A 24,634-nucleotide genomic window follows, 5' to 3' on the forward strand; every position below is an offset into this window, starting at 1 on the left:
GGCCTCACACATTCCTTCTTTTTTTTTTCTATCTTAAGGGAGAGTTCACCCAGCCCCCGGGGTTGGGAACAGAGAAACCGATTTAGCCTTCTAAATGGATGAAAACCGAAGCCCACCTCACTGCGGAGGTTGTAAAGTTATTATTACAGATGGGAAGTGCAGGACAACTTAAAATACTGTAATTATAAGCTTGTCGGGGAGCCTTGTTCTTCATTAGTGTAAGATATGAAATCAGCTCGGAGGTACAAGGACGATTACATAGTTGGGACTGTGTCTGTGATTTACACGGCCGCTGTGTAAATGTAAGGGTGGTTGCTCCAGTCTATCTCCTTCCCTTGCACAAAATGAAAAGCACACCAGTGCAAGTTGTCCTTTGATAGATTTTTAATATGATTTTAAAGAGTTTTGTTTGGTCTCATTCTTATTCAATGAGATTAATTTAAAGCACTTATCCCCTGGGTTTAAGTCAGTCCATGTAGGATTTGGGCAGGGTGTGTTGCGTGGGGGTGGGGGTGGGGGTTTGTTTGCAGGAGGCTGTGAGAGACTTCTTTCCCACTTCATTAACCCTGAGTTGGGGACAGTCCCCCCTTGCCCCCTCCTCCAGCCAGAGCTGAGGATTTACCAACCCCCATTCACATGCAAAAGAACTCGAAAGCCGAGGGGCTCCTTGACTTAATTAGCTGCTGTGCATTTGGCAAAATTAGAATAATACCCTCCTCACCCTAGGAGAGAAAAGGGGAGGCGAGAGGGTGCTGGCGGGGAGGCGGGAGGAAGCTGTAGCAGAGGCCAGCGGAGGGGAGTCGAGTGGAATCCGAACCCCACCCCTCCTCCACCAGGCAGTCCTCTCCTGGAGCAGTCCACCACAGACCCGGAGGGGGGCTGGGCTTGCCGGGCCCCCAAACTTCCCAGCTCCAGGCGCCTCCTGGGAGTCTGAGCTGCAGGTGGTGTGTGGGAGCGGACCACCTGAGCCCACCTCCCCTGTGAGCAGCGGGGCCCCAGGAGGTAACCTTGGCCCTTTGAACGGGAACGTGAAGTCTGGAGTCTGGCTGGAGACTGAAATCCCTGTCCTGAGACCTGGAGTCAGAGGCTGGAGCCTCGGAGCAGACAGCGGGGGTTCGGCTTCCCTCTGGGTGGTGTCCCCAACGTGGTCATGGGGTGAAGGGGCTAGTGAGAAAATGGGGGAGTCGGGTTCCCCAGCGAGGGCTCGTCAGGTCCTACCCGGGGCAGGGGCCAGGAGCTGCCTTGCCAGCCGCTGATGCACGCGGCCGAGGCGCAGGGCGGAGAGGCCCACGTGGGGAGCAGCCTCGGAGCCCATCTGTCGGCCCCCGCGCCCGGCCGGCCGGTCACCAGCTGCTGGCGCCCTTGTTGCGGCCAGATGAGCTGGCTCAGCCAGGGCACCGCATCCCGGCCCGCAGCCGAGCCTGCCCGGGCGCTGACCCCACCCCGGCCCCGGGGACCGGCTGAACAGCGCGGAACCAGATGGAGAGGCAGGAGCAGGTGGGGGAGCCGCGCGCTCGCCTCACTATAGAGATGGGAAGACTGAGGCCCGGGAGGGGGACTCCTGCCCCCAACCGCAGCTCCCAGGAAGAGAGGGAGATGAGTCACAGTGCTTCCTTACCGAGGGTGAAGAGCCTGAGTCCCAGAAGCCGGAAAGGAACCTTTTGGAGGAATGGGGAAGGGCCGAGCGCGGACCGACCAACGGAGCGCGCGGACAAGCGCCTGGTCATATGTAAGAAGTTTATTTTCGACATTAAAAAAGAGAGAGAACCCGAGGGGTCTGACTGTCCCCCAGACGGAGGCTGGACGCGGGGGTTGGGGTGTGGGTGGGCAAGTCCCCTGGCCTCGGCCTGCCCCGCCTGGCACGGCGGGCGGTGGGTGGGCACAGGCCACAGGCTCACTGATTCACAGACACAGTCACGGGCTGATGGGTCACGAATAAATAACTTCATATACACTTTGCACACGGTATGTACAGCTCTACTGCCGGCCCTGGCGCGGGGGTGGGGGCGGCGGGGGGCTCCGCACTCCCCTTCCCCTCTGTGTCAGGGCTGCGGGGTGAGGGCTTGGTGTACAGCTGGAACGGGAAGGGGGAGAGCGCTGCAAGGAGGTCGCCCCACCTGCTCCCGGGAGGGGGCGCGCCGGTGGCGGGGTTGGGGGGGGGGTGAGGGGATAGGACGTATGTACACCGGATGGAAGTGGCTCCCTGGTGGAGTGACTGGGAGAGAGGAAGGCGCGGGGGGGTTAGGGGGACTCAGTCCGGGGGTCCGGGCCTTAGAAGACTTGGCATTTGGCCCTTTTGAGGACCCTGGGCCCGACGACAGGGAGGGCCGGTCGGGGAGCCGCCCCCGCCCCGGGAAGAGGCGTGAAACCCTGCGCTCTCCCAGAGCGCGGGGGACCCAGCGCGGAGCCCCGGGGCGGGGGGCCGGGTGCTCCCGGGCGGGCGGGCCGGCGAGCGGGCGGGCGTTCACCGAGGCTGCGCGGCGCGCGGGAGGACGCCGGCCAGCGGGGGCAGCGGCGGCGGCGGCTCGCTGGCGCCCTGGAGTCCGTGGATGAGGATGCGAGGGACCAGAGGTCTCTGCAGCGCGGGCGGCGGTGCGCTGGGCCCGCGGTACAGATAGAGCGCGGCGCCGGGATCCAGGTTGGAAACCAGACTCTGCGGGTAGAAATAAGGCGACGGGAACATCCGCTGGAGCGCCGAGTAATTGCCCGCCTCGGCCAGCAGCTCCAACCCGACGGCCGTCTGTCGCTTCCACTTAGTCCTAGGGACCGAAATAAACGCGCAAGGCAGGGATCAGGACTGGGGCGCTCGGAGACCCCTGCCCCTCAGAGTGCCTGCCCCGGAGCGCCTGCAGAGAGGCCAGGAGGGAGCCCACTAATTCGTTCATATCACTAAATCACGGGTTGCTGGGCATTGTTATCGCGTATTAAAGGCATCTATGCTATTAATCTTCCACGAACCTTCCATGACTGTCATCCCCTCTTACAGATAAGAGAACTGAGGAGTGGGTCAGATCTCAGGACTGCCTAGAAAGAGGAGACCCCGGGTTCTAAGCTAGGCTGTTTTATCCCTAAAGCCCGGGGTCTAAGCTCGCCACACTTCGCGCAGGGTATCCCAGCCTGGGCGCTTGGAGCGGGATGTCGGAGCTCTCCGCCCCGAGCCCCCGTGCATCGGCCCCCTGGGGAGGCCTTGGAACGAAAGATCACCCCGGAAAGGGCCGCAGGGGGTGCCGGGGTCGGTCTGCTCGCGGCGGAATGGGGAGCGGTTGATGCTGCCAGCCGCCCCACCGGCCCGGAGGAGACCAGCCTCGCCGCGGGACCACAGTTGGCCACGGTTCTGCGGAAGCCCGCGGACCAGAGACCGCGGCGACTGCAGGGGAAGAGCGCACGGCCACATCCGCCGCACCCCGCGCGCAGGTCTGAGGCTTGGGGCCAGCCCCACAGTCTGTCCGGTCCCGAAGCCGGAAGGCCCCCATCCGAGTGCCGGCTGGGGTTGGAGGAAGGCAAGGAAGCGAGGCCACGCTGGTTGCCCGGGCTGCGGCTGGACTCCTGGGTGCACCTGGCCTGTGAGGGAGCCCCACTGAGCCGGACTCAGCCACACCAACCCCCGTTTTCCTGCCTGAATTATTCATCATCATCATAATTGTGTAATTACTGTAACGGGCCTTAATTATTAATGCCCGAAGCAGTAATCGGTATTTATTATTAATGGGGCAGCGTGTTCTGAGCTTGTTTATGGAAAGCAACATTCCAGCCTCCGCTAAGAGTGTGCGGGTGACTGTGGGTGTGTTTGTATTAGTGAGTTGTGTCGACGTGAGTGTGTGACTGGATTGAGCGAATGGCTGTATGTGTGTTTTGTATGCATTTATGTTTCTCTTTATCCTGTGAATGTCTTGGGAAGGAAGATTAGGAAACACCAGGTTTGAGGCCAGTGCACAGCACTAATTTTCCGGTCCCATCAGGCCCCAAGGAGCTGGTTCTGGGCCCCTTCCCTCCTTGAGTTTCAGGGACTAGAAAGACTGGGGAGGCCTGAAGAATCCTGGGAAAGCTCAGTGCCACCCCCTCTACCCCAGCGGCTGCCCAGGGCTGGAGGGAGGTGGTAGGACGTGGCCTGGGTGGGCAGGCTTGGCCCTCCCGTGGTCCGCATGTCCACCTGATCGAGTCCTGTCTCTATCCCTCACTGTGGGCTTCGGGCAAGGCTTTCTCTCTCTGCCCGAGGCCTCACTTTCCCAGTTTCACAGAATGGGGAAAGCTCAGAGGTCCTCCGGGCAGTCAGACCCAGACCCGTGTCCCAGGCGGGTCCTGTGGAAGGGCGGGGGGGGGGGGGCGGAGGGGGAGAGGGAGGGGGCCTCACCTGCGGTTCTGGTACCAGGTCTTGACCTGCGTGTCGGTGAGGTTGAGCGAGGCTGCGAGCTCCATGCGGTCCTGCACACTCAGGTACTTCTGCCGCTCGAAGCTGCGCTCCAGCTGTGCCAGCTGGTGGTCGGTGAAGGCCGTGCGCGCCTTGCGTGGCTTTTTCAGGCGCACCGGAGGGCTGTCCCTGGAGCTGGAGATCTCCCGGTCGCCCTCCTCCTTCACTGCGGAGACACAGCCGTGCATCAGGGCCCAGCCTCGCCACCCGCCCGCCCTTACGGTCTTGTAAATGTGGCTCCCGATGGTGGTGGCCCCGCTGCACTCGAGCCCGTGGGGCCGCGGCAAAGCTGCTCAGGGCCGAGACCTCCCAGCCCTCAGACCGAGGAGGATCGACACCTCCGAGAAGTAACCCAAAGCCTAGAGAGAACTCGACCCAGCTCCCACACTGCACGGGCACTCCCTGCAGGGATTAGAGGACTGACTGGGTGGATCTGCCAGGGGAGGGGAGCGGTGGGGAGGGGACCCAGGAGTTCCAGCCTGGTGGGCTGCCCCGGTGCATGCTCCGGGGTTTAGGACTGTGCCCCCGATTCTCTGGCTGCATCTGGGCCAGGAAGAGATGAAGCTGAGGGCCAGAGTCTGGGGAGAAGAACCCATGTCGAGGGACAAAAACCTGTTCACCCTGGAGTGGACGGTGGTCCTGAAGGACACCCATGTCTCGCCTGGCCCCTCTTTGGGTGCGAATCTATAGGGATGGTTCCCCTGTTTCTTAAATTAAAACAGTGCACAGCGCAAAATGCAAACTGCCAGGTGCCCGATCTGGGAGCACAAAGCGTTTGGAAAAATAAGTGACATGTTTACCCTTCAGATGCACACATCTCTGAGGTCCGTGTGTCCTTGTCATTTGCCTACGGTAGCTGCCCTGTGTTTCCCCCAATGGTTGAGACACACCAGCAGAGTCCCCGCTCCTGAGTCACAAGGATGGGACTGGACAGTGTGGTTTCTTTTTTCCCCAGCACTTTCCTTTAGAATTGACTGCACCGAAAATGCACACTTGCTGGAGCAAACTCAATGACCTCCCTCCTTCTTCCCCTAAAGTGATGATATCACCAGAGACCATCTCCCCAAAATGGGCATGGGGCTTCCCTCCCTCTTTTTCTCTATTTTTCCTTTATGCTGAGTTTCACTGAGCATGGCGTTTGCAGTGACAGGGTTCAGCTGAATGCAAGTTGATTTCTCTCTGTAGGAAACAATAATCCGGTTAATTGAGCCACGAGGGAGCAAGACTTTTCAACCAGAAAGCGGTTCGAGACTGGGAGGGCGCCGGTCACTGGGTACACCCCAGCGGTTGAGCCAGGAGAGCGCTAGCGGGTGAGAAGCCGGCGAGAAGCCGGCGAGAAGCTGGTGAGCGGGGGTCCACGCCTTCCTACTGCCTCCTCCAGACCAGCTCGCCGACCTCTCCCTGCCCGCCTGGACTCAGGCCACGTTTGGGCAAGGCTGCCTCAGGAGATGGGGACCTATTAGGATGGGGGATCTTTTCTGTCTAGGCCAGGCAGGTAAAGTTGGAACAAGTTTGAGGAAACGATTATCCAAACCTCTAACTTGATATTGCGGAAACCTTACTTTTTGACCTCATTGTCTGGCCTATTTGTAAAAACCCCCCATTTCTCAGGACTGAGCTCCAAGGTTGGGGGGTGGGGTGGAGGTTGAGTTTAGGGTGTCCAGAAGAACGGGTTGGCTCCTGGGGCTTTTTCTCTAATTCCTCTCCCAGGCGCAGGTTGGAGCCTTCAGATACACACTCGCGGGTGCCCAGCCTCAGCCTCCGAAGCAGGCTCAGTCAATCTCAACGCCTGAGAGTTCCAGGCCCCCCCCCCCCGCCCCAACCCTCCCGGCTGGGAGCACAGTGCCCGTTCGTTTCTCCATGGATATCGGCTCTTGCAAGCCAGGCCGTGCGCTGCAGAACGCCTGACTTCAAAGCCCGGTTCCGCTTCTTTAAATGCTATGCTGGGGACCCTTTGATGCCAAAACTTGGGATAGGACTGACCTTCCCTGCGTGCCCTCCTTGGAGGAGGGACTCTCTGCATGGTAGGTGGATAGGGGAGTCGGGGAGTCGCTTAGCTGCCAGCCCCGTGTGTCTGTCTGTCTCTCGGTACGTATCCTGCTTCGGCCCGCCTTTGAGAAATGCTCCGGAGGCGGTTATTTCTTCTCCTTCTTCACCCGGGACTTTGTTGATGCAAATGTCGGGGAGACCTTGCTCTATCTTCAGCTCCAACCCTATTTAAGTGAGATGTGGACAGCCGGCCCTCATCACCACCCCGATCAGATATCACCAGGGACAGGAGGAGAAAATTGATATTCCAATTATCTTAACCGAAACCTTGACTCAAAATCCCACCTATGGGCAAAAAAATAAACAAATAAAGAGACACGAGCCAAACTCTTTCACCAGCAACACGCGGTGCAGGAGGGTCTTGCGGCTTACTCTAACTATAAATCTGGGTGTTGTTGAGAATTATAAATAATAAAATATGGTGTTTCACATATATATTTACCTTGCCTCCCTTGCTCCCCCTCACTTCCCCACCACACACCTGTTTTTCTCCCAGGCAAGTTTTCCTTGTCTCTCTAAAGAGACCTGGGGGGAGGAGCAGGGGTCCCTGGGCCACAGGCATCTGGACCCCCTTCCTCTAGCTCCAGCCCAACCTGCCCCTCTAGCACGGCTGACCCAGGGAGACCTCGGAGTCTCCACCGGTTGCTTGGGGCAGTGGAGGAGGGAATGAGATGTGGAGTGGGGCCCCATATGGGTTTTGGTTTGAGGTCAGGGCGTGTCCACAATGAATTCTTGGTTGGGAGGAGAGTGTTAAATGAGCCTTCCTAAATTTTTGTGATGACTTAGTGCAAATATGGGTCAGGAGATGTAGGGCCCCCAAGACAATATAGAAGTTGGCTTTATAGGGAAGCTTTATCTCATGGAAAGCATTCCGGGAATTAATTATAAGGCTGAAAGAGCTCTGAACAGCCCCTGCCAGCCCTTCATTTTCTACTGGATGGGGACACAGGGCTCTGAAACTCCTTCCCTTCCTGCCTCCTGACTTCTCCCTGAGAAAGAACTTTGTGCCTCTGGCCTCACCAAAGACCTAAAGTCAAGGCAGTGGCCAGGATGAGAAACAAAATTAAGGAATTCTTTCTCTCCTTCCTTCCTTTTTTCCTTTCTTTCTTCTTTCCTTCCTCCTTCCCTCTTCCCTCTTAGTGCTGATCTCAGCACTCTTGTTAAGGAGGATGGAAAGGAAACTATGGAAAGATTTGGGGGAGAAAAAGCAAGTAAAGGGTCCTGCAACCCCAGTATAGGCTGGGTGCTAGGGGCTCTCTGGGTCCCACACACACAGCCCAAAGTTGATTGCTCAGTGCACTTCAAATGAAATCCAGTGAGAACAGTTGGGTGAGCACGGAGACCTCTGAACTCGATCCCAGCCAGCCGCCTGCCCGACTGCTTTTTCTACTTCGAACTGAGCATTTCTTTTGCACGATTCCCTGGACCCGGATCACACCAGGGGCCAACGGGAAAAGAAGCTGAATTCCCTTCCCCATCTGGATATTCAAATTAAAGGGTGGAAAATTGACTGTTCTCAGCGCTCCAGCTGAAATTTCCTGCTAGGTTTTCCCCCTTATAAAAAAGCATTCGAGCAGAACCCATTGGGTCTTCCGTTGCTTCTGCAAGGTCTTTTCCCAGAGAGCCACTGGCCTGAGAGGAACTTGCTTCTCCCACCGGAGGGTTGGTTAGTCCCGGCCAAAGTTTGCAAAGTTTGCTTTGTGTGTTTTCGGGAGTCTCTCCTGGGTCACATAGAATTCCTCTCCTCGCTCTCTCCGCTGGACTCTTTGTTGCTCAAAAGCATAACCACGGGGCTGACTGACTGAAAGCTTCAGATGAGACCAGCGGCTCTGCCTGGGCCCGGGGGCGCCCCGGGTGATCAGGTGCATGTCCCTGCGTGTGTGCACCCCAGTTTTAATGCCGTGTTCAGAAATGGAGCCCCCCTCCCCTAGGTTTTCACCTCCCACTTTCTTACCTTTATACTCAGAGTCCGATGAGGCGTTGCTGCCACTTTTGTCCAGCTTGTCTCTAAAGTCCTCCCCAGCCTTGGCCGCAAGACGGCCCCCAGGGTCAGGAGCGGCTGGCTGCCCGCTGCTAGAGTAGGGTGCACAGGCCGCAAGCGGTTTGCAGTCGGCAAGGATGTCCCTGATCAGAAAGGAGGAGGTCACGGTGCGAGACTGGGCTGGGGCCGAGAGCTGCCCAGGCTGCAGGTGGGAGTCCAAACCTGGTCCCGAAGCCCCGCCAGGCCGCTGGGCTCCCGTCTCCAGACAGTCCCTTCCTGGCGAGGCTGGTGAAGAGCAGTCGCTGCTGCTCTCTGAGCGAGGACTCAGCTCCAGGGGAGAGCGGCAGTCCCCGAGCAAGGGGTCCCCCTTGGGAAGGGCGGGGCTGCCCGCTCGGTGGGAGAGAATGGAGTCGATCCCAAAGCCATTGGAGCCTTCCATAGCCAAGCTGCGACCTGTCCTCCCCAAAAGCTCCCCACCCACCCCCAACCCCAGCCGCCGCTGCCCCTGCCCCTAGCTGCGGGCTGGCATGGGGAAGGCGGGCAGGGAGCCTGCGGGCACCTTGGATGGAGTTCAGCCTTGGGGGAGCCCAGGAGCTCTGGGCCAACCTCCTCTGCGCATTAGATCCAAAAGGGCTCAGCGCGTCTTCTGCAGCATCGCACCGAGCAGCCGAGCCGAGGGGGGGTGGTGGGAGTGTCAGGGAGAAACGGGAGGGAGGGTGCGCCAAGTTGGGGAGAGCCAAGGGGGAGATGGACGGCCTGAGCTCCCCTTTGGCACAGAAGAGATGCGAAGACGCTGGAATCTAAATAAAGAAGGGCTTAAAAAAAAAAAAATCCAAACTGTACTCTTCTTCCAGGCGAGCGGTGGCCGAGGGCAGCGGGGTCAGCACCGCGGATAGCAGCGGGCCCGAGCCGAGCTACCAGCCAGGAGATCGGAGCGCACCTGGCGGCGTCAGCACCGCGGATAGCGGCGGCGGCGGCCCTCGGCGCATGACGCTCCACCTGGCCGGGGAGGTCTTCTCTCCACGCTCCCACCGCTCCGGGGGCCCCGTCAGCACCGTGGACAGCGCCTCCCGGCTCCTCGGTTGCAGCTCTCCGCCTGTCCTCCGCGCGCGCCTTCGCCTCCCCCCCTTTCCTTTAAAAAATGAACTTGTGTCACTTTTACTTTGGGGCTGGGTTTTTTTTTTTCGTTTCTTTTTTTTTTTCCGTTGTGTTTTGTGTGTGTGTGTGTGTGTGTGTGTGTGTGTTTTTAAGGGGACTCGCCCACGTGTCCCCGGAGTGATGACGCTGATTGGCTCTGGCCGATTTTGGGGGTGATGTCACGGCTCCGCAAGCCACTGCCCGATTCCTTTCAGTTTGATTAAAAGAGACACTGAATTAATTACAGCACAGACCCAACTGTTTACCGGCGATTTCCACACGGTTTGCTTTCATTAGGCCGGTGATGAGGCTCCTAATGAGGGTGATTAGCCGAGGGGGGTACAGGCGGGCAGGGAGGGGTCCAAAGCCCGGCTGCCGCTGCCATTGGGTTAGGACGTAAGGTTTTTAAGTTTTTCCCCTACACTTTCCAACAGTTATTCAAATTATTCTTCCATCGGGCTGTCAATGATACCTTTTCTACCCCCTCCTTACCTCCCTGCCCTGCCGGTTTTTTTTTTTTTTTTTTTTCCTTCCTCTAGCAAGAAAAAGGGACTAAACCCAGCAGAAAAAGAATTGTATGTGTGGAGAAGAGATTTTAATTTGTTGCATCGTTTTCGGGCATTTCCTTTGGGGTCTACATGTTTTTCGTGGAGGAAAATCTGTAGCCCCCCTCTCTGACCTCTTTGGACCCGGTGGGCCTGGCAGGGGTGGGGAAAGCTTGGTGTCTGCGCCTGGAAGGAGACAGAACCATGGCTTCACTGTGGGGCGAGGCTGGAAAGCTGGGCAGGTCGGGTCTGGGAGGTTAGAGGGACCCCAAGAAACCCGTGTGGCCCGAGAGGGGCCGCACAAAGGACCCCAACCCAGCCGACAGTCTCTCCTGCGGCGGAGCGTGTCTCGGGGGTCGGGTGTTTTTGTGCCTCTAAAGAGGAACCTGCGCTAGCTTCTGAGTGCGAGTGTAGACGTCTGCTAACGACTTCATATTTCGCGAGCAGCGAAAGCGCGCCCGAGGATTTGTTTTCAAAGCAGCGCTGGAAACACGGTCTTTTGGCTGTGAATAACTCGCCCCCTCCACCCTCCCCATCTCCGCCACGGTGGTACTCCAGCTCTGCTCCTTTCAGGGTTCGGCCTCCCGCTCGGGGCCCAGGGCTGCGGGCAGATCTGAAGTGCGCCTGGGGCCTGGATCCTCTAGAGGCTACCCCAGGGGTGGGCGACCAGCTCTGCGGTCAAAGGGCGGAGGAAAACCAACCCGCGGGCCTACCAGAGGCGCCCTTCACCCGCCCTGCGCCCGGAGCTCAGGTCTTTCCAAGCGGGCAGGCACCCTCCTGGCCCCTATGCCCTCGGGCCCCAAGAAAATACCGTAGCCCCGCTTCAGACTCAGCATCTAAGATCGCTGCGGAATAGCGAAGCGCCCCAATCGCCCTACACCCGAGACCCGGCCGGGGAAGGCTGGTGCAGCTGGACGGAGCAGAAACTTTCTTCTCCCTCGAGCCAGGCCGGCGGTGGCCCCTTGCCCGGCTCCCCGCGCTCTCCCCCTGAGCCTCCTGGCAGATTGGAAGCGGCCTCGCCGCCGGCCGAGCTGGGGGCGAGGACGGGCGGCTCCCCAGGGACGGCGGGCCCGGCTCGGCTGCAAGCTGTCGGGGGAGGCGGGAGGGCAGGCGCCGAGGGGCCAGGAGCCCACAGGCCCCCACCCTGCAGCGGGCGCCTCGCCCGCCCGGGCCGAGCCGGCAATTGCCTGTTTTCGTTTGGTGGATGGAGAGGGGGCCGTAAATCACGAGGACCACGGACCGCCCTCGCCCTTCCCGGCCAGTCCTCGACTTGGGCCTCCCTCCCTCTCCAGGCACCTCCGGAGGCTCCGGCACCCCCTCTACTGCTCACCCCACCCCCGCTCCCAGCCCGCTGCCTGCACCTCGGGAAGAATCTCATCTCCCCCAGATCCCAGGGTCCCAGCTTGGGTCAGCGGGCCCGTCATCCTGGGCCTGTTAGAGATCTTGCATGCCCCGGGCCCGCATCCGTGGCACGCGCTAAGCCACAAGCAAGTCGGGTCCCGCTCCGCCCGCGGCGGTCCGAGCTGCCCCTGCCTTGGGCGGACTTTTTCTGGCCTTGGAGTCTTATGCTGGGGTTTGGATGCCCGGCCCAGCGAAATCAATGCCTCTGGCAGTGCAAGACACTGCGCGGGTATGGGGGGTGAGTAGTAAAGGTGGGGGGGGGGCAACCTTTTACCGTGGAAATAAAAAAGGCTAACCGCTCCCCCTCCAACCTGCTGCAGCCTTAGCCGGCTTCTCTGCGATTCTTCAAGCCCAAGAATACTTAACAGGTTGTTATACTATCAGTTTTGAATTATCCTAGTATACGGTGATAAAAACATGTTATGCCATTTATCCCACCTGGAATTTGGATCCAGCCCACTGTCGCTAACATTGTTTTATTCCTATTTGGGGGTTTCCAACTCCACTACTGTGCCCCCATCTTTATCTTTTCTCCATCAAGGGGATAGTTCTAGCGTCTCAGCCTGTCCACAGCCTGAGAGGCGTGTGTGTACCCACCTAGACTCTTGTTTAGCTGGGAAGAAGTTCAAGAACTGGAACTTTACTAAGGTTCCTGGGGCTCCTGGGTGGGTGATCCACCCCTTACTTTGTGAAAGGAGCCTGACTGGTCCTGGAGGGGTGGACGGTTCAACAAAACAGGATGTGAACCATGGCAGATTAACATCCGAGAACTTCATTTACAAGGCAGGAAACAGACCTCGCTCCCTCTCTGTCCCTTCTGAGCCCCAGCCCCCTACCCAGCTGTCGTGACCCACCTCCTCCACCCAGGGAAGGGAGAGGCTTGGAAGACCTAGGGGAGAAAAGGCAACGGGGGAGATGCGGTCAGATCCAGGGCTAGCACCTCCCAGACCGCTCTTCTGGGCTCCAACATCTCCCCCCCCCGGCCTCCTGCCTCTGGAATCCTCTAGCTTCAAATGCCAGCCCCCTGGCCATCCAGCCCTTTGAAATTGCTTTCTTTTAAACCTTCTGTCTCTCTGTGGACCCAGAGCCCTGCAAAATCCCAAACCAAGCACCCACAGGGCAACACCAATGGAGAAGGAGCCATTGCTCTTCTCCAGGGCAAGGAGGCAGCTGCGCGGACTGGCCCGCAGAAGGCCCGGGCCCTGTCCCTGCTCCCACTCCGGGCAGCTCATCTCTCTTGCCTGGACCTCAGCTTTCGCTTTGGTCTAAAGACATTAACATCGGAGGCTTGTAGCAAGAGGCACGGATGGGAGAGGCCCATGCCCCTCATGAAGTGGCCTGTCTATGGACTCCAGGCCCTCTGCCCAACCAGGGGCTCTGGGCTTGGGTTTGGCTTTGGGTCAGGATGGGGCCTGGGCCTCTGGCTGAGCAATGTGTCTTAGCAACTTCCTTATCCGTAGCCCCATCTGCCTCTCCACTCCGTGTCACTCAGTACCCCCGGTCCTGAGCATGGAAAAGGCCTTATTTTGACCAGTTTTGCTCACTGACTTACAGGCAGAGTCACACAGGGAGATGAGCTCGAAGCTTTTCGTAAATGGTCCTCAAGTCTTTTCTTCTTGTGGAGGATTGTGGCTTGAATGCCGTCATTCAAGGTTCTGAGTACCTGGGACCAAGGGCAGTATACCACCAGTGGAGTGAGGTGGCTGGGGGTATGGACTCCAGGACGGGCCAGACCTAAAGTAGAATCCTGGTCCTAGAGCCCAGGGCTGGGGCTAAGGTGAGGCGAGTGAGGTGAATAACACAAGTCTATGGAACCTGTTGCCATTAAAATATATATATATGGCTGAGTGGCATGTGGGATCTTAGTTCCCTGACCAAGGATCGAACCCAAGTCCCCTGCATTGGAAGTGCAGCGTTTTAACCGCTGGACCACGAAGGAAGTCTGAATCTGTTGCTGTTTTGTCCATCAGAGATTTTTAAATTTTGATTTCAAAATATTGCATTAAAATATCGTCTGTCTTGGTTACTGAGTTTGGCGGAAAGTCAAAAGGTTTGTGTCCTAGGCTGGGGTTTGCCTCCCTCACCATAGTCCCAGCCCTGCTCTGTGACCTTGAGCTTTCTCAAGGTCACTTTCTGGGCTGTATGTGTTTCAGTGGAGTTGCCCACTTCACATGGTTGTGGTGAGGACTCTGTACTCGGCTTGGATCCTGGAGAATAGTGATTATGCCTTTCACATGACAACTACTAAGAATGATAGCCAGAGCTTTTCCTCTGGCAGGTTAGGCGCCCCCCCCCCCCCAACCCCGCCCAGGAGTCAGCCCTCCGCCCTGCCCTTTGCCTCAGGCCTTCCTACCAAAACCACTTTTTAACATGGCGGGGGACAAGGGATTTAGGCGATATGGGCCGATATGGGCCAAGCTTGGGTGCTAATATCTTTCTGCAAACAGATGGGCCAGACAAGGATTTGGACAGTTTGTGGGTTTCAAGGTCATGCTGCTGTCAATCACTTTTGTTGGTTCAGCTCAAAACCCCATGGAGCTCCTGAAACCAGAAAGAGAACATATTCTTTCTTTTCCTCTGTTCTCTCCCTCCCTCCTACCTTCCTCTCTTCTCTTACCCTTGCCCCCCTCTCCTTCTCTTTCCCTCCCTTCCTCCTTCCTTCCTCCCCGTAAACATGCATTCGGTCCTGCACACCGGAGCGCCATGCTCCTGCTGGCGATGTCACCAGGGCAAGATGGGTTGGACTCTCGTGCCTCAGTCTCACAGAGTGCAACGACGCCCATCAACCTAAATTTGTCTCCAAAGATTATTTCCCAATTGTGAATTCACGTTTTTAAATTGCTTGCATTCAGTTCTAGGAACCTGGATTAAAAAGCCAACCTAGATTTTTTTTCCAGTTTAATGATGATTTCAAGCATCAAAGTGTTTCCCAAGTAAAAAGAAATGCAGGCGAAAGACGGTTTTGGTTCAGAAGGATGAATGCAAGAGAGGGTTTTTGTTTGGAGACACAGACCTGTGTGTCTGTCACCAGGCCCACCTTGGTGCCCGAGCTGCTGGTCTGCTTGCTGTCATGCACATGTGCTTGCTCTGGGCCCTGAGATCTGTGGGCCTAAGTTGGGAAGCTTGGATGAATGAGTCAAAGAGATAAGCCATCTCCTGCTGGACCCAGGGAACTCCCAGGACTAAATTTGCATTGGTGGCCTTTGAGGACTGCTTTCTCTTCAGGGTTCTAGAAGCTCCCTGCCAGGCAGAGCTCAGACATCAATCACCATTGGCTTGTTGCTACCATCCCTGCTAAACATCTTGTACAATTGTCAGACTCCAGAACCCCATCTCCTTTCTTCTGGCTGAGAAGATTGTTAGTTACCTGGTTTGATCAGAGTAGGGGGTGGCAGGGAGAGAACCAGTGGGGTTTGGGCTCTAGTTTAAAAATCTGGAAAGAGGCTGAAGTCAGTGGGGATTCAGCGTGAAAAGAAAGCTGGACCTACCAGCCAAGAAGTCTGTTCTGGTCCTGGCTCAGCCCCGGCTTCTCTGGCAGGAGCAGACATGTCCTCAGCCCCCTCCCAGTTTTGTGAGTCCTGTTTCAAAGTCTTAGTACCCCAGGACCCCGCTTGCTCCCACCTCCTGCCTAGTGCACATGAACACAGGCATTGCCTTCCTCCCACCTCCAAGGGAACTTCTGAGAATTTCAAGCTGACTGGGTGGGGGTCCAGACCAGCCACCTCTCAGAGGCTCAGGAGGACAGTACACATGGGCCTCTTTGTCTGGTTGACTCTCTGGTGGGGTTTGGCCAAGAAACCCAACCTGGAGGTGGAAAGGCAGAATGTTCCCAAATGCCAACCACCAGGGAAATGAGCAAAACCAGGTCACATCCCTGGTGAGGGCCAGTGTGGTGAGTGCTAGCATGGCATTCTTTGGCACGTGATCAGGAGCTGTCCCCATATCTGCCCCTCTTTAATTGAGAGGTGGCTTTTGGGGGGCAGACTCTGGGACACACAGTGGACCAATCACTGGCTTGGGGCCGACTCACTGAGTGAAGTCGGGCCCCTTCGACATCTCTTTTCCACCTAGGAAGTGGGGAGGATGGTGGAGGAGGGAGGTTAGCAGATGAGCCCTAAGGCCCCTGCAGACTGGAACCTTGGAGGGGGAGGCTCTGCCCTGGGTTGTGAAGGATGATCAAGGACCCCAGTTGTGCCTCGAGGTTCCCCCAGCTCAGGCTCTGCGTGAGCGAGGACAGGCGTGTGGCCAACACGACAGGATACCTGAGAAGGCAGAATCGGACTGGAATCAGACCTGGGGCTTTGTGCGGGCGCAAATAATTCATGAGGAGGGAAGGACCAAGCTAGGGGAGGGAAGGAGGCCGGGATGGAAGGGCCTGGCTCCTCCTTGGCCTCCTGCTTAGACCTGCCAGCGGGTGGCGCTGTAGGACAAGGAGCCGAGCAACTCTGCTGTGTGCTTGAGCCTGGCCCTGGACCACCAGTGGCTGGGGGACTCCAGGAGAGGGGGAAGGGGCGCTCCTGGTGCATGGATCACAGCCCCGACCAGCCCCCCAAGTCCCGCCCGATCCGCTGCAGAGGCAAGAAGTAATCGTATAGACGAGAGATTTCCTGCAGCGTTTTCTGGCCAAGTCCGTGTTTCCCCACCTTGGCCCCGTCCTTGGTAAAGCAGGCCTGGAGGGGCCACTGACCAGTGGGGCATCTTGCTCATTGCCGTGGCAGATAGAGCCTAATTTGGGATCCTTTAGGCGATTCTGTGTCCTGATGTGTACCCTTCGGGCTGGGGCGCTGTTCCCAGGGCTCAGAAGGCTGCAGGCGGGGATGCTTGTCTGGTGCATGGGGCGGGAGGGGGACTTTAGACCCTTAGGATGGGGTGGGGGTCCATCAGGGCCCCGCTGAGCCAGATTCCCGTGGGGGTTGGTTAGTGTGTGCGGCATTTTTATGGAATTAGCTTCTAAGGAGCTGCAGTGCCGGCCTGTTGTTGACGTTGGGGAGGCTGTTCAAGAAAATCACTCTGATCTGTAGTCACAGACTCACTGTGTCTCTGCCGAGGCTGATGGATGACCCCGCCAGGCACTTGGCCTGGGTAGGGGTGGGGGGCAGGAACCACAGTGGATGTTCGTAACGTGGGGCGTTCCACAGGCCCCTAGCTCTGGGCCCTGGGATCTTAGACCCCTGATCTGGGGCCACTTTCCCTTCTAGAGGAGGAGACAGGCAGTGAATAAGGGCTGATTGCTTTGCTGAGAATAAAACAGGTTGGTGTGGGTTTAACTGGGGGCTACCCCTGGTGGCTCAGAGGGTAAAGAATCTACCTGAGACGAGGGAGACCGGGGTTCTGTCGCTGGGTTGGGAAAGTCCCCTGGAGGAGGGCATGGTAACTAACTCCAGTATTCTTGCCTGGAGAATCCCCATGGACAGAGGAGCCTGGTGGGCTGCACTCCATAGGGTCATGAAGAGTCGGACACAGACACACTCCAGGGAAGGCCTTTTGAGTTGGGAGACTTGTTCATATCTTTTTTTTTTTGTTTTTGTCCACACCACACAACTTGCAGAATCTTTAGTTCCCTGACCAGGGATTGAACCTGGACCTGAGTCCTAACCGCTGGACTATCAGGGAATCCCCATAGGGGATATCTTACCCTTTTTTACTTTTTAAACTAATTTCTGGTTTTATTTTCTTTTTGGCTGTGTCATGGGTCTCCTGGAGTCCCCGACCAGGGATTGAACGTGGGCCCTGGCAGTAAAAGCCGGGAACACTGACCACGAGCCCACCAGGGAGCTGCCTGAGGGGCTGAGGGGACTTGGTGTTTGAGCTAAGATCTAAATGACAGGAAGGGGTGGGCGGGTGACAAGCTGTGGAGAAGGGATTGTGGGGAGAAGCAGGAACCTGATACAATTCTCCAGACAGATGATGGGGACCCGGAGATGAATCAGGGTGTTTTTGGAAGTAACACTGACAGGCTTGCGGATGGATCGGGTGCAAGAGTGGAGGAAGCGGAGTCGTGACGGTTTTTGTCTTCAGCCTCTGGGTGGTCTCAAGTATGAGATGGGGGAAATGGAGGGTGAATCGAGTTTGGTGGGGAAAACAGAACCCAGAATTCTGTCCCGGCTGTGCTGGTTTGAGATGAATGGCCGACGCTTGAGTGGAGACGCCTGGCCCGGGGCGGGGGGCCTGGGGAGTCGCAGCTGGATAAACAAGTGTGGGATTCCGGGGAGAGATCCAGGTTGAAGGTCAGTGCTGGGACCCCTCAGACTAGTCAGGGGATTTTAAAGTTTGAGAGTTTGCCTGACGTCTTCTGGGCGCTGGTCGAGATGTTGTGGAGAAAGTCAGGGCCCTTAGAGAGCCTGAGGCTGATTCTCACACTGGTTTACTGGTTTTCAAATAAAGGCACAAGAGGAGGATGACAAATAGCTCTTTTAATTTAAAATAGATCGGTATCTAATTTGTGGGGAGAAACCAGAGGACCTGCAGAAAGATGGAGGTACAAAGGGCCCCAGTCTGGGTGCTTTCAGCCCTGGAGGGCATTGTCTTTCAGGAGGTGGGAGGGGTGACGTTCCCAGGTGAGTGTTGGTGGAGGCGTCTTAGCCCTGAAGAGGTGAGGGCCCGCTCCAAGTAAGGAGCTTGGGCTCTTCCTGCTCTCAGGGGTCCCAGAGAGACAGTACTGCCACGGAGAGACATCAGGCATCCCCCAAAAGAAAACTTAAATCTCATGTTTGGAACACGAAATGAGGGCTTTCAAAGCATGATACTGTCACACTTTGTACAGCAAATACATGGGTTGTTTTTAATACTTGAGGACAGAGCCTTAGTCTGGAGCCTATAAAATCTGCCTTGAAACTTGAGTTTCTCTTATCAGGCTGGGGCTTGAGAAGCAACGTAGAGTCCTGCTGGAAGAGAGGAGTCCCTAAGTGAGGGGTTGCTGGGGCTAAGGGGAGCGAGTGTGGCTAACTCTAAAGGGGGGCTCTTGGTGAAAATAAGTCATCTAAGACCCGAATCCAAGGTCCTGGCTGAGGCAGAACCCACAGAACGATGGGGAAGTGTCTTGTGTGAGTTGGGGCAAGGCAGGCGAGTCCTTCAGAGAATTTTCTACTGCATCAGACAGGCTTTAAGGGTGGGTGTAGTTGCCCATCCTCAGGGTCCCCTGGCGCACGGCACACTCTTCCCGGTGGGCTTTGAAGGCTCTCTGGCGATCGGCCTCAGTGGGGAAGGTCGCAAGATGGGGGCCCACCTGTGGACAGAGGGAGAGCCGGTCAGCGGGCATGAGTGCTCCAGGGCTCCCCCGGGGACGCCCCATCCTTCCATCTCTGATAATGAAAGTCACTGTCAGAGGGAACCAAGTGGAGGGGAAGTGCTGTCCTGGTGTTCCAGGGTGAAGTGGGGAGGACCCACCGTGGGACAGGGAGGGGTGTCAGAGCAGAGCTGCCCAGTGCCCGCATTTCTCCTTCTGTCTCGCTTGTTGCCAGGACGACGTGCACTTGATAAATATCACCTGCCGATGATGGCGGTCACCAGGCAGTGGGACCTCTCAGCCAGCATCATCCTTCAAAGCTGATTCTCCACCATTAAAACCCCAAACGAACCGCTCTCTCCAAGGGGGGCCGCCAGGCACAGTTGGGGCCCTGTCCGTCACTGTAAGACCATCTGACCTCCACCCGCATCCCCGCGGCTGACAGTTGGGTCAGAACCAGGGCCAGACCCGAGGTGTGGGGGCCTCTGCCGTTAAATTGTTGTGCAGTCAGTCTTTGGGCCAGTCTTTCCCTCTCGAGAAGTGGTGATGAGTGGAGACCCCTTCTGTCGCCTAGGTCTGCGGCAGCACCTCCAAATACATGAGAACCCCCCTCAAATGGCACTTCTCTTCTAACGGAGGCACGGGGTGGAAAGGTTCGTTCAGGCTTGGTTGTTTCAAGGCGCGCATGGTTCATTCATTCATTCAGGCCACACGTGTTAACCACTGAGCACAGCTCTGTGCCAGGCACTGGGTCCCACAGTGAACGAGGGGGACGCACTCTTCCGGGGCAGGGAAACGGTGTGGGTGATGGCCACACAGCTGTTTCATGAGAGTCCGTGGAGTGCTTGGGGGCTGCGAAGAGCACAGAGAGATGGACTTGACTCTCCCCAGAGTCAGGGCCTCTCTGGGGAACAAAGGGGGCTTATAGGAGGAACTGGGGGTTCCATGCTAAGGGGGCTGCCTGTGTGCTGGCCTTGGGGCCCCCCACAGCTCAGGGTCATGAGGGGACGTGGTGGTCCAGACGAAGGGTCCGCTGGAGCTGCTGAAGGCTCTGCCGTGACTTCAGGATAAGGTGGGATCCACATGGCCAGCACGGCCACAGGCTCTCGTCAAGAGCCAGGCCAAGGGACCCCTCCCTGCAGGGGTTAGCTAAGACCACAGAGCTGCAGGCAGCCTTCCAGTGATAAAAGGTGAGAGAAAAGAGAAACGGAGAGAGGATGAAGAATTAAAAGGAAATAGAGGGAAGGCGGGCCTTCGCAGGTGGCTCCAGTGGTAAAGAACACACCCGCCTTGCAGGAGACGTGAGAGACACCCGTTTTATCCCTGGGTCGGGAAGATCCCCTGGAGGAGGGCAGGGCAACCCACGCCAGTATTCTTGCCAGAGAATCCCATGGACAGAGGAGTCTGGTGGGGTTGCAAAATGCTGGACACGACTGGAGCAACTTAGCACGCACAGACACAGAGGGGAGGCGGGGAGGGACTTGCAGGGAATGTCTCTGTGCTCCGTGTCCCACACCCTGGTCCCCGGCAGGACTCACCATGGCCTGGGGACCCACAGCCCCGGGGGGATGTCATGGCTCACCAGAGCTCGACCTCCTTGCAGACCCTGTCAGCCCCCCAGTCCAAGGTCTCGGTCACAGGCTAGGGTGGGACACTTCAGGTCCAGGGAGACAGTGAGTCAGGGTGCATGCAGGGCCCAGTGGCATCTGACTCCACTGTGTTCATTTTACAGGTGAGGAAACTGAGGCCCAGAGCAAAGTTGGTCCAGGGCCGGCCCCAAAGGGAATCAGGGACAGAGAAGCTCTGCCTTCGCACCTCCCCCCCACCCATGAACCCCTGGGTCCTAGCTTCTGGATTCCTTCTAGAATATTCTGCCATGGCTGCCACTCTGGCTGCATCCAAACGGCACGGCAAAAACTTATTAGAAACTCCTAAAAAAAAAAATCAAATGGTGATGAGTAGATTGAGTCGGCTACTCCAGGACGTAAGTCTGCATCCCTCGTTCTCTGGGGGATGTGGGCCCTCTGGAGTCTCTGCAGAAAGCCATGACCCGCGCCTCTGGGAAAATATGTGCCCACGAGTCCTAGGGAACAAATAGTGCCGAAGAGTCATGGACACGCTCCCCCCGTCCCTCTGTGGACACTCGTGGCGGCATTTCCGGGAGCTGTCCCAGCTCCAGCCTCAGGCCTCCCGTTTCTGGGCCGTGCATCAGGGTTGTTCCGCGGGCAGGGCCCAAGCCCAGGCCCAAAGCTCTGAGTCCCCCTGGACGGGCCCTTCCCACCATCACCGAAGGCCACTCAGGCCCAGGCTCAAGGCCTGGGGGTCAACTGATTTCCATCAGCCACAGTCTTTCATACTTCTGGCTATACAATAGGCCTTTGTTGGTTATCCATCTTAAATCTAGCAGTGTCTACATGACACTCCACAGTGCTGTTCTCAGCTCGGTCTCCAGTTTCAGAACACTTATCAAATGGCCTCACGGAAGGTATTGAGAAGAGAGAAGTTCCAATACTTCACGCAGGACAGAAGTAGCCGTAAACAAAAGGCCTTTTCCAGGGTCCATCCTGCATCCCCTCTGGCACGGGAGAGGGGCTTGTAAACAGTGACATGTGTCTCCTGACACCCGTGCTTCCCAGAAGGCAGCTAGAGACGCTCAGTAAGACCTCCTGGGCAGCCCGGCCGATGGAGAGGCCGAGCTGGCTTCCACGGTCATCTGTGGCATCCAGAGCGGCAATAGTCCTGAGCCAGGGGCCAGGCGCCAGCCGTTCCTCACTGGGAAGCACAGCTCTAAAGGCCCATGCACCCCTCTGGCTCTCGTAAGGGACTGAATGGTGACCTCCCGGCCAAAGGCACATCCACGTTCTAACCCGGGGACCTGTGACTGTGATCACTATTTGTGAAAGGGGGCTTTGTAGATATGATTACAGTTCTCGAGATGAGAATCATCCCGAGTATTCAGGTGGGCTCTGAATCCAATGACAGGCATCCTTGTAAGAGACAGAAGTCACAGGGAGAGGGGAAGGCCATGTGAAGACAGAGCCGTAGGCTGGAGTGATGCGGCAAGAACTCGGGAACGCCAAGAGCTGCCAGTGACTGCTGGGGCGTGATGCTGATGGTGAGTGGTACTGATGGTGGGTGGTGCTGATGGTGGGTGCTGGGTGGTGCTGATGGTGAGTGGTGTTGATGGTGAGTGGTTCTGATGGTGGGTGGTGCTGATGGTGGGTGCTGGGTGGTACTGATGGTGAGTGGTATTGATGGTGGGTGGTTCTGATGGTGGGTGGTAAGTGGTACTGATGGTGAGTGGTACTGATGGTGGGTGCTGCTGATGGTGGGTGCTGGGTGGTACTGATGGTGAGTGGTGTTGATGGTGAGTGGTTCTGATGGTGGGTGGTAAGTGGTACTGATGGTGGGTGCTGCTGATGGTGGGTGCTGGGTGGTGCTGATGGTGAGTGGTGTTGATGGTGAGTGGTTCTGATGGTGGGTGCTGCTGATGGTGGGTGCTGGGTGGTGCTGATGGTGAGTGGTGTTGATGGTGGGTGGTACTGACAGCGGGTGATGTGGTTGTGTGCCGTGCTAGTGGCAGGAGGCTTGGAACGCTGGTCTCCTGAGTAGATGTCAGGGGGACCCAGGTCCTAGGTGCTGCTCAGCTTAGAGGTAACCAGGTTAACATCAGCACACAAACAAAAGAGAAGCCCAGGGGAAGCTCTTTTTCCTTCCTTGGAAACTTTATCAAGGAAGAAATATTCACTCATCCTTCCATCTAAAAAGTATTTATTACGCACCTATGTGCCAAGGACGTGCTTTGGTGTTCCTGCTGCCACGTGCCCCTGGCTTTCTACAGGGGCGTCTGGGGCACAAGAGGTTAGCCCCAGTGACCGACAACACACTCTGACACCTACTGTGTTCTCAGCAGCACTGGGCTGACATGTGGGAGGCAGGCATTTAGTATGTGGTCCCTGCTGTTGAAGGATTCCCATTCCTGCTGGACTTTCTCGGAGTTAAAGTCACTCATGGGAGGGATGACTTCCATGGGAGGGACCCAGGGGAGCACAGGTGAGTGTCCAGCCCCAGAACCCTGTAAGGTGGGGTTTGCACTTGCCTTGTTCCCCAATGACCCCCAGTGCCTGGCATGGGACCTGGCATTCAGGACGTGTTGAAACAAAGTTGAAAAGACCGAACAAATGAGTGGATGAGTGAAGGAAGGAAGTGGGCGAAATTCACCAGGCTTCAGATGGTCAGGGAGGGTTTCTCAGGCCAGGTGGGACTTGATTACGGCCTGGGAGGATTGGGATGAGAGGGTGGGCAGGGGAACACAGCAGGGGAAATGGTGTCAGCAGAGGGAGAAAGTGACCATCAAAGCAGATGCTTAGTGGCTGGGGCTGGGGGACTCTCCAGAGAGCTCACTCGGGCAGAAGCTTACTCCCCGGCCCTCATGGAAGAGAAGTGAAAGTCACTCAGTTGTACCCAACACTTTGTGACCCCATGGACTGTAACCCACCAGGCTTCTCTGTCCATGGAATTCTCTAGGCAAGAATGCTGGAGTGGGTTGCCATTCCCCTTTTCAGGGGATCTCCCCGACTCAGGGATCGAACCCAGGTCTCCTGCATTGCAGGCAGATTCTTTACTGTCTGAACCACCAGGGGAATCCATGAGACAGAAGACGAGAAGAGGCCTGTTCTGTACCCATGAAGTCCCCAGCTCCTGAAGCAGAATACGGAAGTCCACGGAGAGGGGCATTTCGGCTTTCAGAACACCAAGAAGCAAGTCCCCCTCCACAGAATGTGCCCTGGAGACCAGCGGCTGGGACCTTGGGCCCATGGCTGTTTCGGTAACAGACCTGCTGTTTGCCAGGCACGGTGCTCTTATTTAACACAAGCCTCAGAGCATCCACTGTTGTCTCCATCTTACAGATGGGGAGCCAGGGGCCCCAGAAGGTTAGGTCACTCAGAACCCCAGAGCCGTGGGGTCATCCCGGCCCCAGATCCTCACCGAGAAATTCCACTCTCTTAACAAATGCCCAGGAAATGAGTCAAGGGAAAGGCCCTGCTAGAAACCAGGCGGCTCCGGCCCGGCTGCACGCTCTCTCCTCCGAAAATAGCAGCTCCGCCAGAGATGAGGGTCCTAATCACAAGTCAGGCCTCAAGCATGTGTGGTCACGACCCCGCAGACCCCCGGAGTCAAAGGATGAAGAGCCATGGAGCAAAGAATTCCTTCGGAGATGCTTCTAAATTAAGCCATCTGCAGTCTGTCTCCGCCTGGAGCTAAGAAACTGTAACGGCTTTGGCAGGAGACAGCTCTGCTGAATGGAGCTGAGTCGCTCTCAGGTCAATGCAGGTAAATAAGAGGCGAGTGCCACTGGCCTGCCAGCAGCCCTGGGAGCAGGATGGGGAGGTTGGCGAAGGCGCTGGTCCTGTTTGAATGGGGAGCATCTCAATACATTGCTCAAATAAGGACCAGGGGCCTGCACTACACAGGACATCCTGGGGACGTGCTGGTGAATAAGGCCAACCCACACGGACCCTGCGAGATGGCACAAGAGGCGGCTACTAAACGCACTGTACATGTCATCATTTAATGGCAATTAGTAGCACTGTGGACTGGGAATTCTAAGTCCATCTAGGGGCAGGAAGGTCTTTCTAGAGAGGATGAGGGAACTATCCAGGAGAAGAGGAAGGCAAAGATGTTCTAGACGAGAGGGACCAGCCCAAACCCTGAGCAAATGTGGCCAAATGGGAGAGAATGAAAGCCAGTGAGTGTGGCTGGGGGACACAGAGACAAGGCCGGGGAGGTGAGCAATTATCACTATCAATCCTTAAAAAAGAGATTTGTTAGGGACCGCAATCCCCTGCCTGGATGATACCCTTTGCCTCTCAGGAACCAGATTGGAA

The 24,634-nt window shown here is 56.9% G+C and overlaps 2 protein-coding genes across 2 annotated transcripts in view; both read right to left on the reverse strand.

Moving 5' to 3' along the window:
* Positions 1-2,464: 2,464 nt before the first annotated feature.
* Positions 2,465-8,877, reverse strand: BARHL1 (BarH like homeobox 1). Its single transcript, XM_068986070.1, has 3 exons — positions 8,412-8,877; positions 4,352-4,574; positions 2,465-2,759 (listed from the first exon to the last, which is right to left on the reverse strand). Exons 1-3 carry the CDS (start codon positions 8,875-8,877, stop codon positions 2,465-2,467), a joined length of 984 nt encoding a protein of 327 aa, XP_068842171.1.
* A 9,087-nt stretch (positions 8,878-17,964) lies between these two features.
* CFAP77 (cilia and flagella associated protein 77) overlaps positions 17,965-24,634 on the reverse strand; it is a 150,037-nt gene continuing 143,367 nt past the window's right edge. Inside the window, exon 6 of the mRNA XM_068983425.1 lies at positions 17,965-18,746. Coding sequence (XP_068839526.1) covers positions 18,624-18,746 — 123 coding nt within the window. The 3' untranslated portion in view covers positions 17,965-18,623. The remainder of the gene's footprint in view (positions 18,747-24,634) is intronic.

The sequence above is a fragment of the Capricornis sumatraensis genome, chromosome 1 (genome assembly GCF_032405125.1).
Source record: "Capricornis sumatraensis isolate serow.1 chromosome 1, serow.2, whole genome shotgun sequence".
NCBI lineage: Eukaryota > Metazoa > Chordata > Mammalia > Artiodactyla > Bovidae > Capricornis > Capricornis sumatraensis.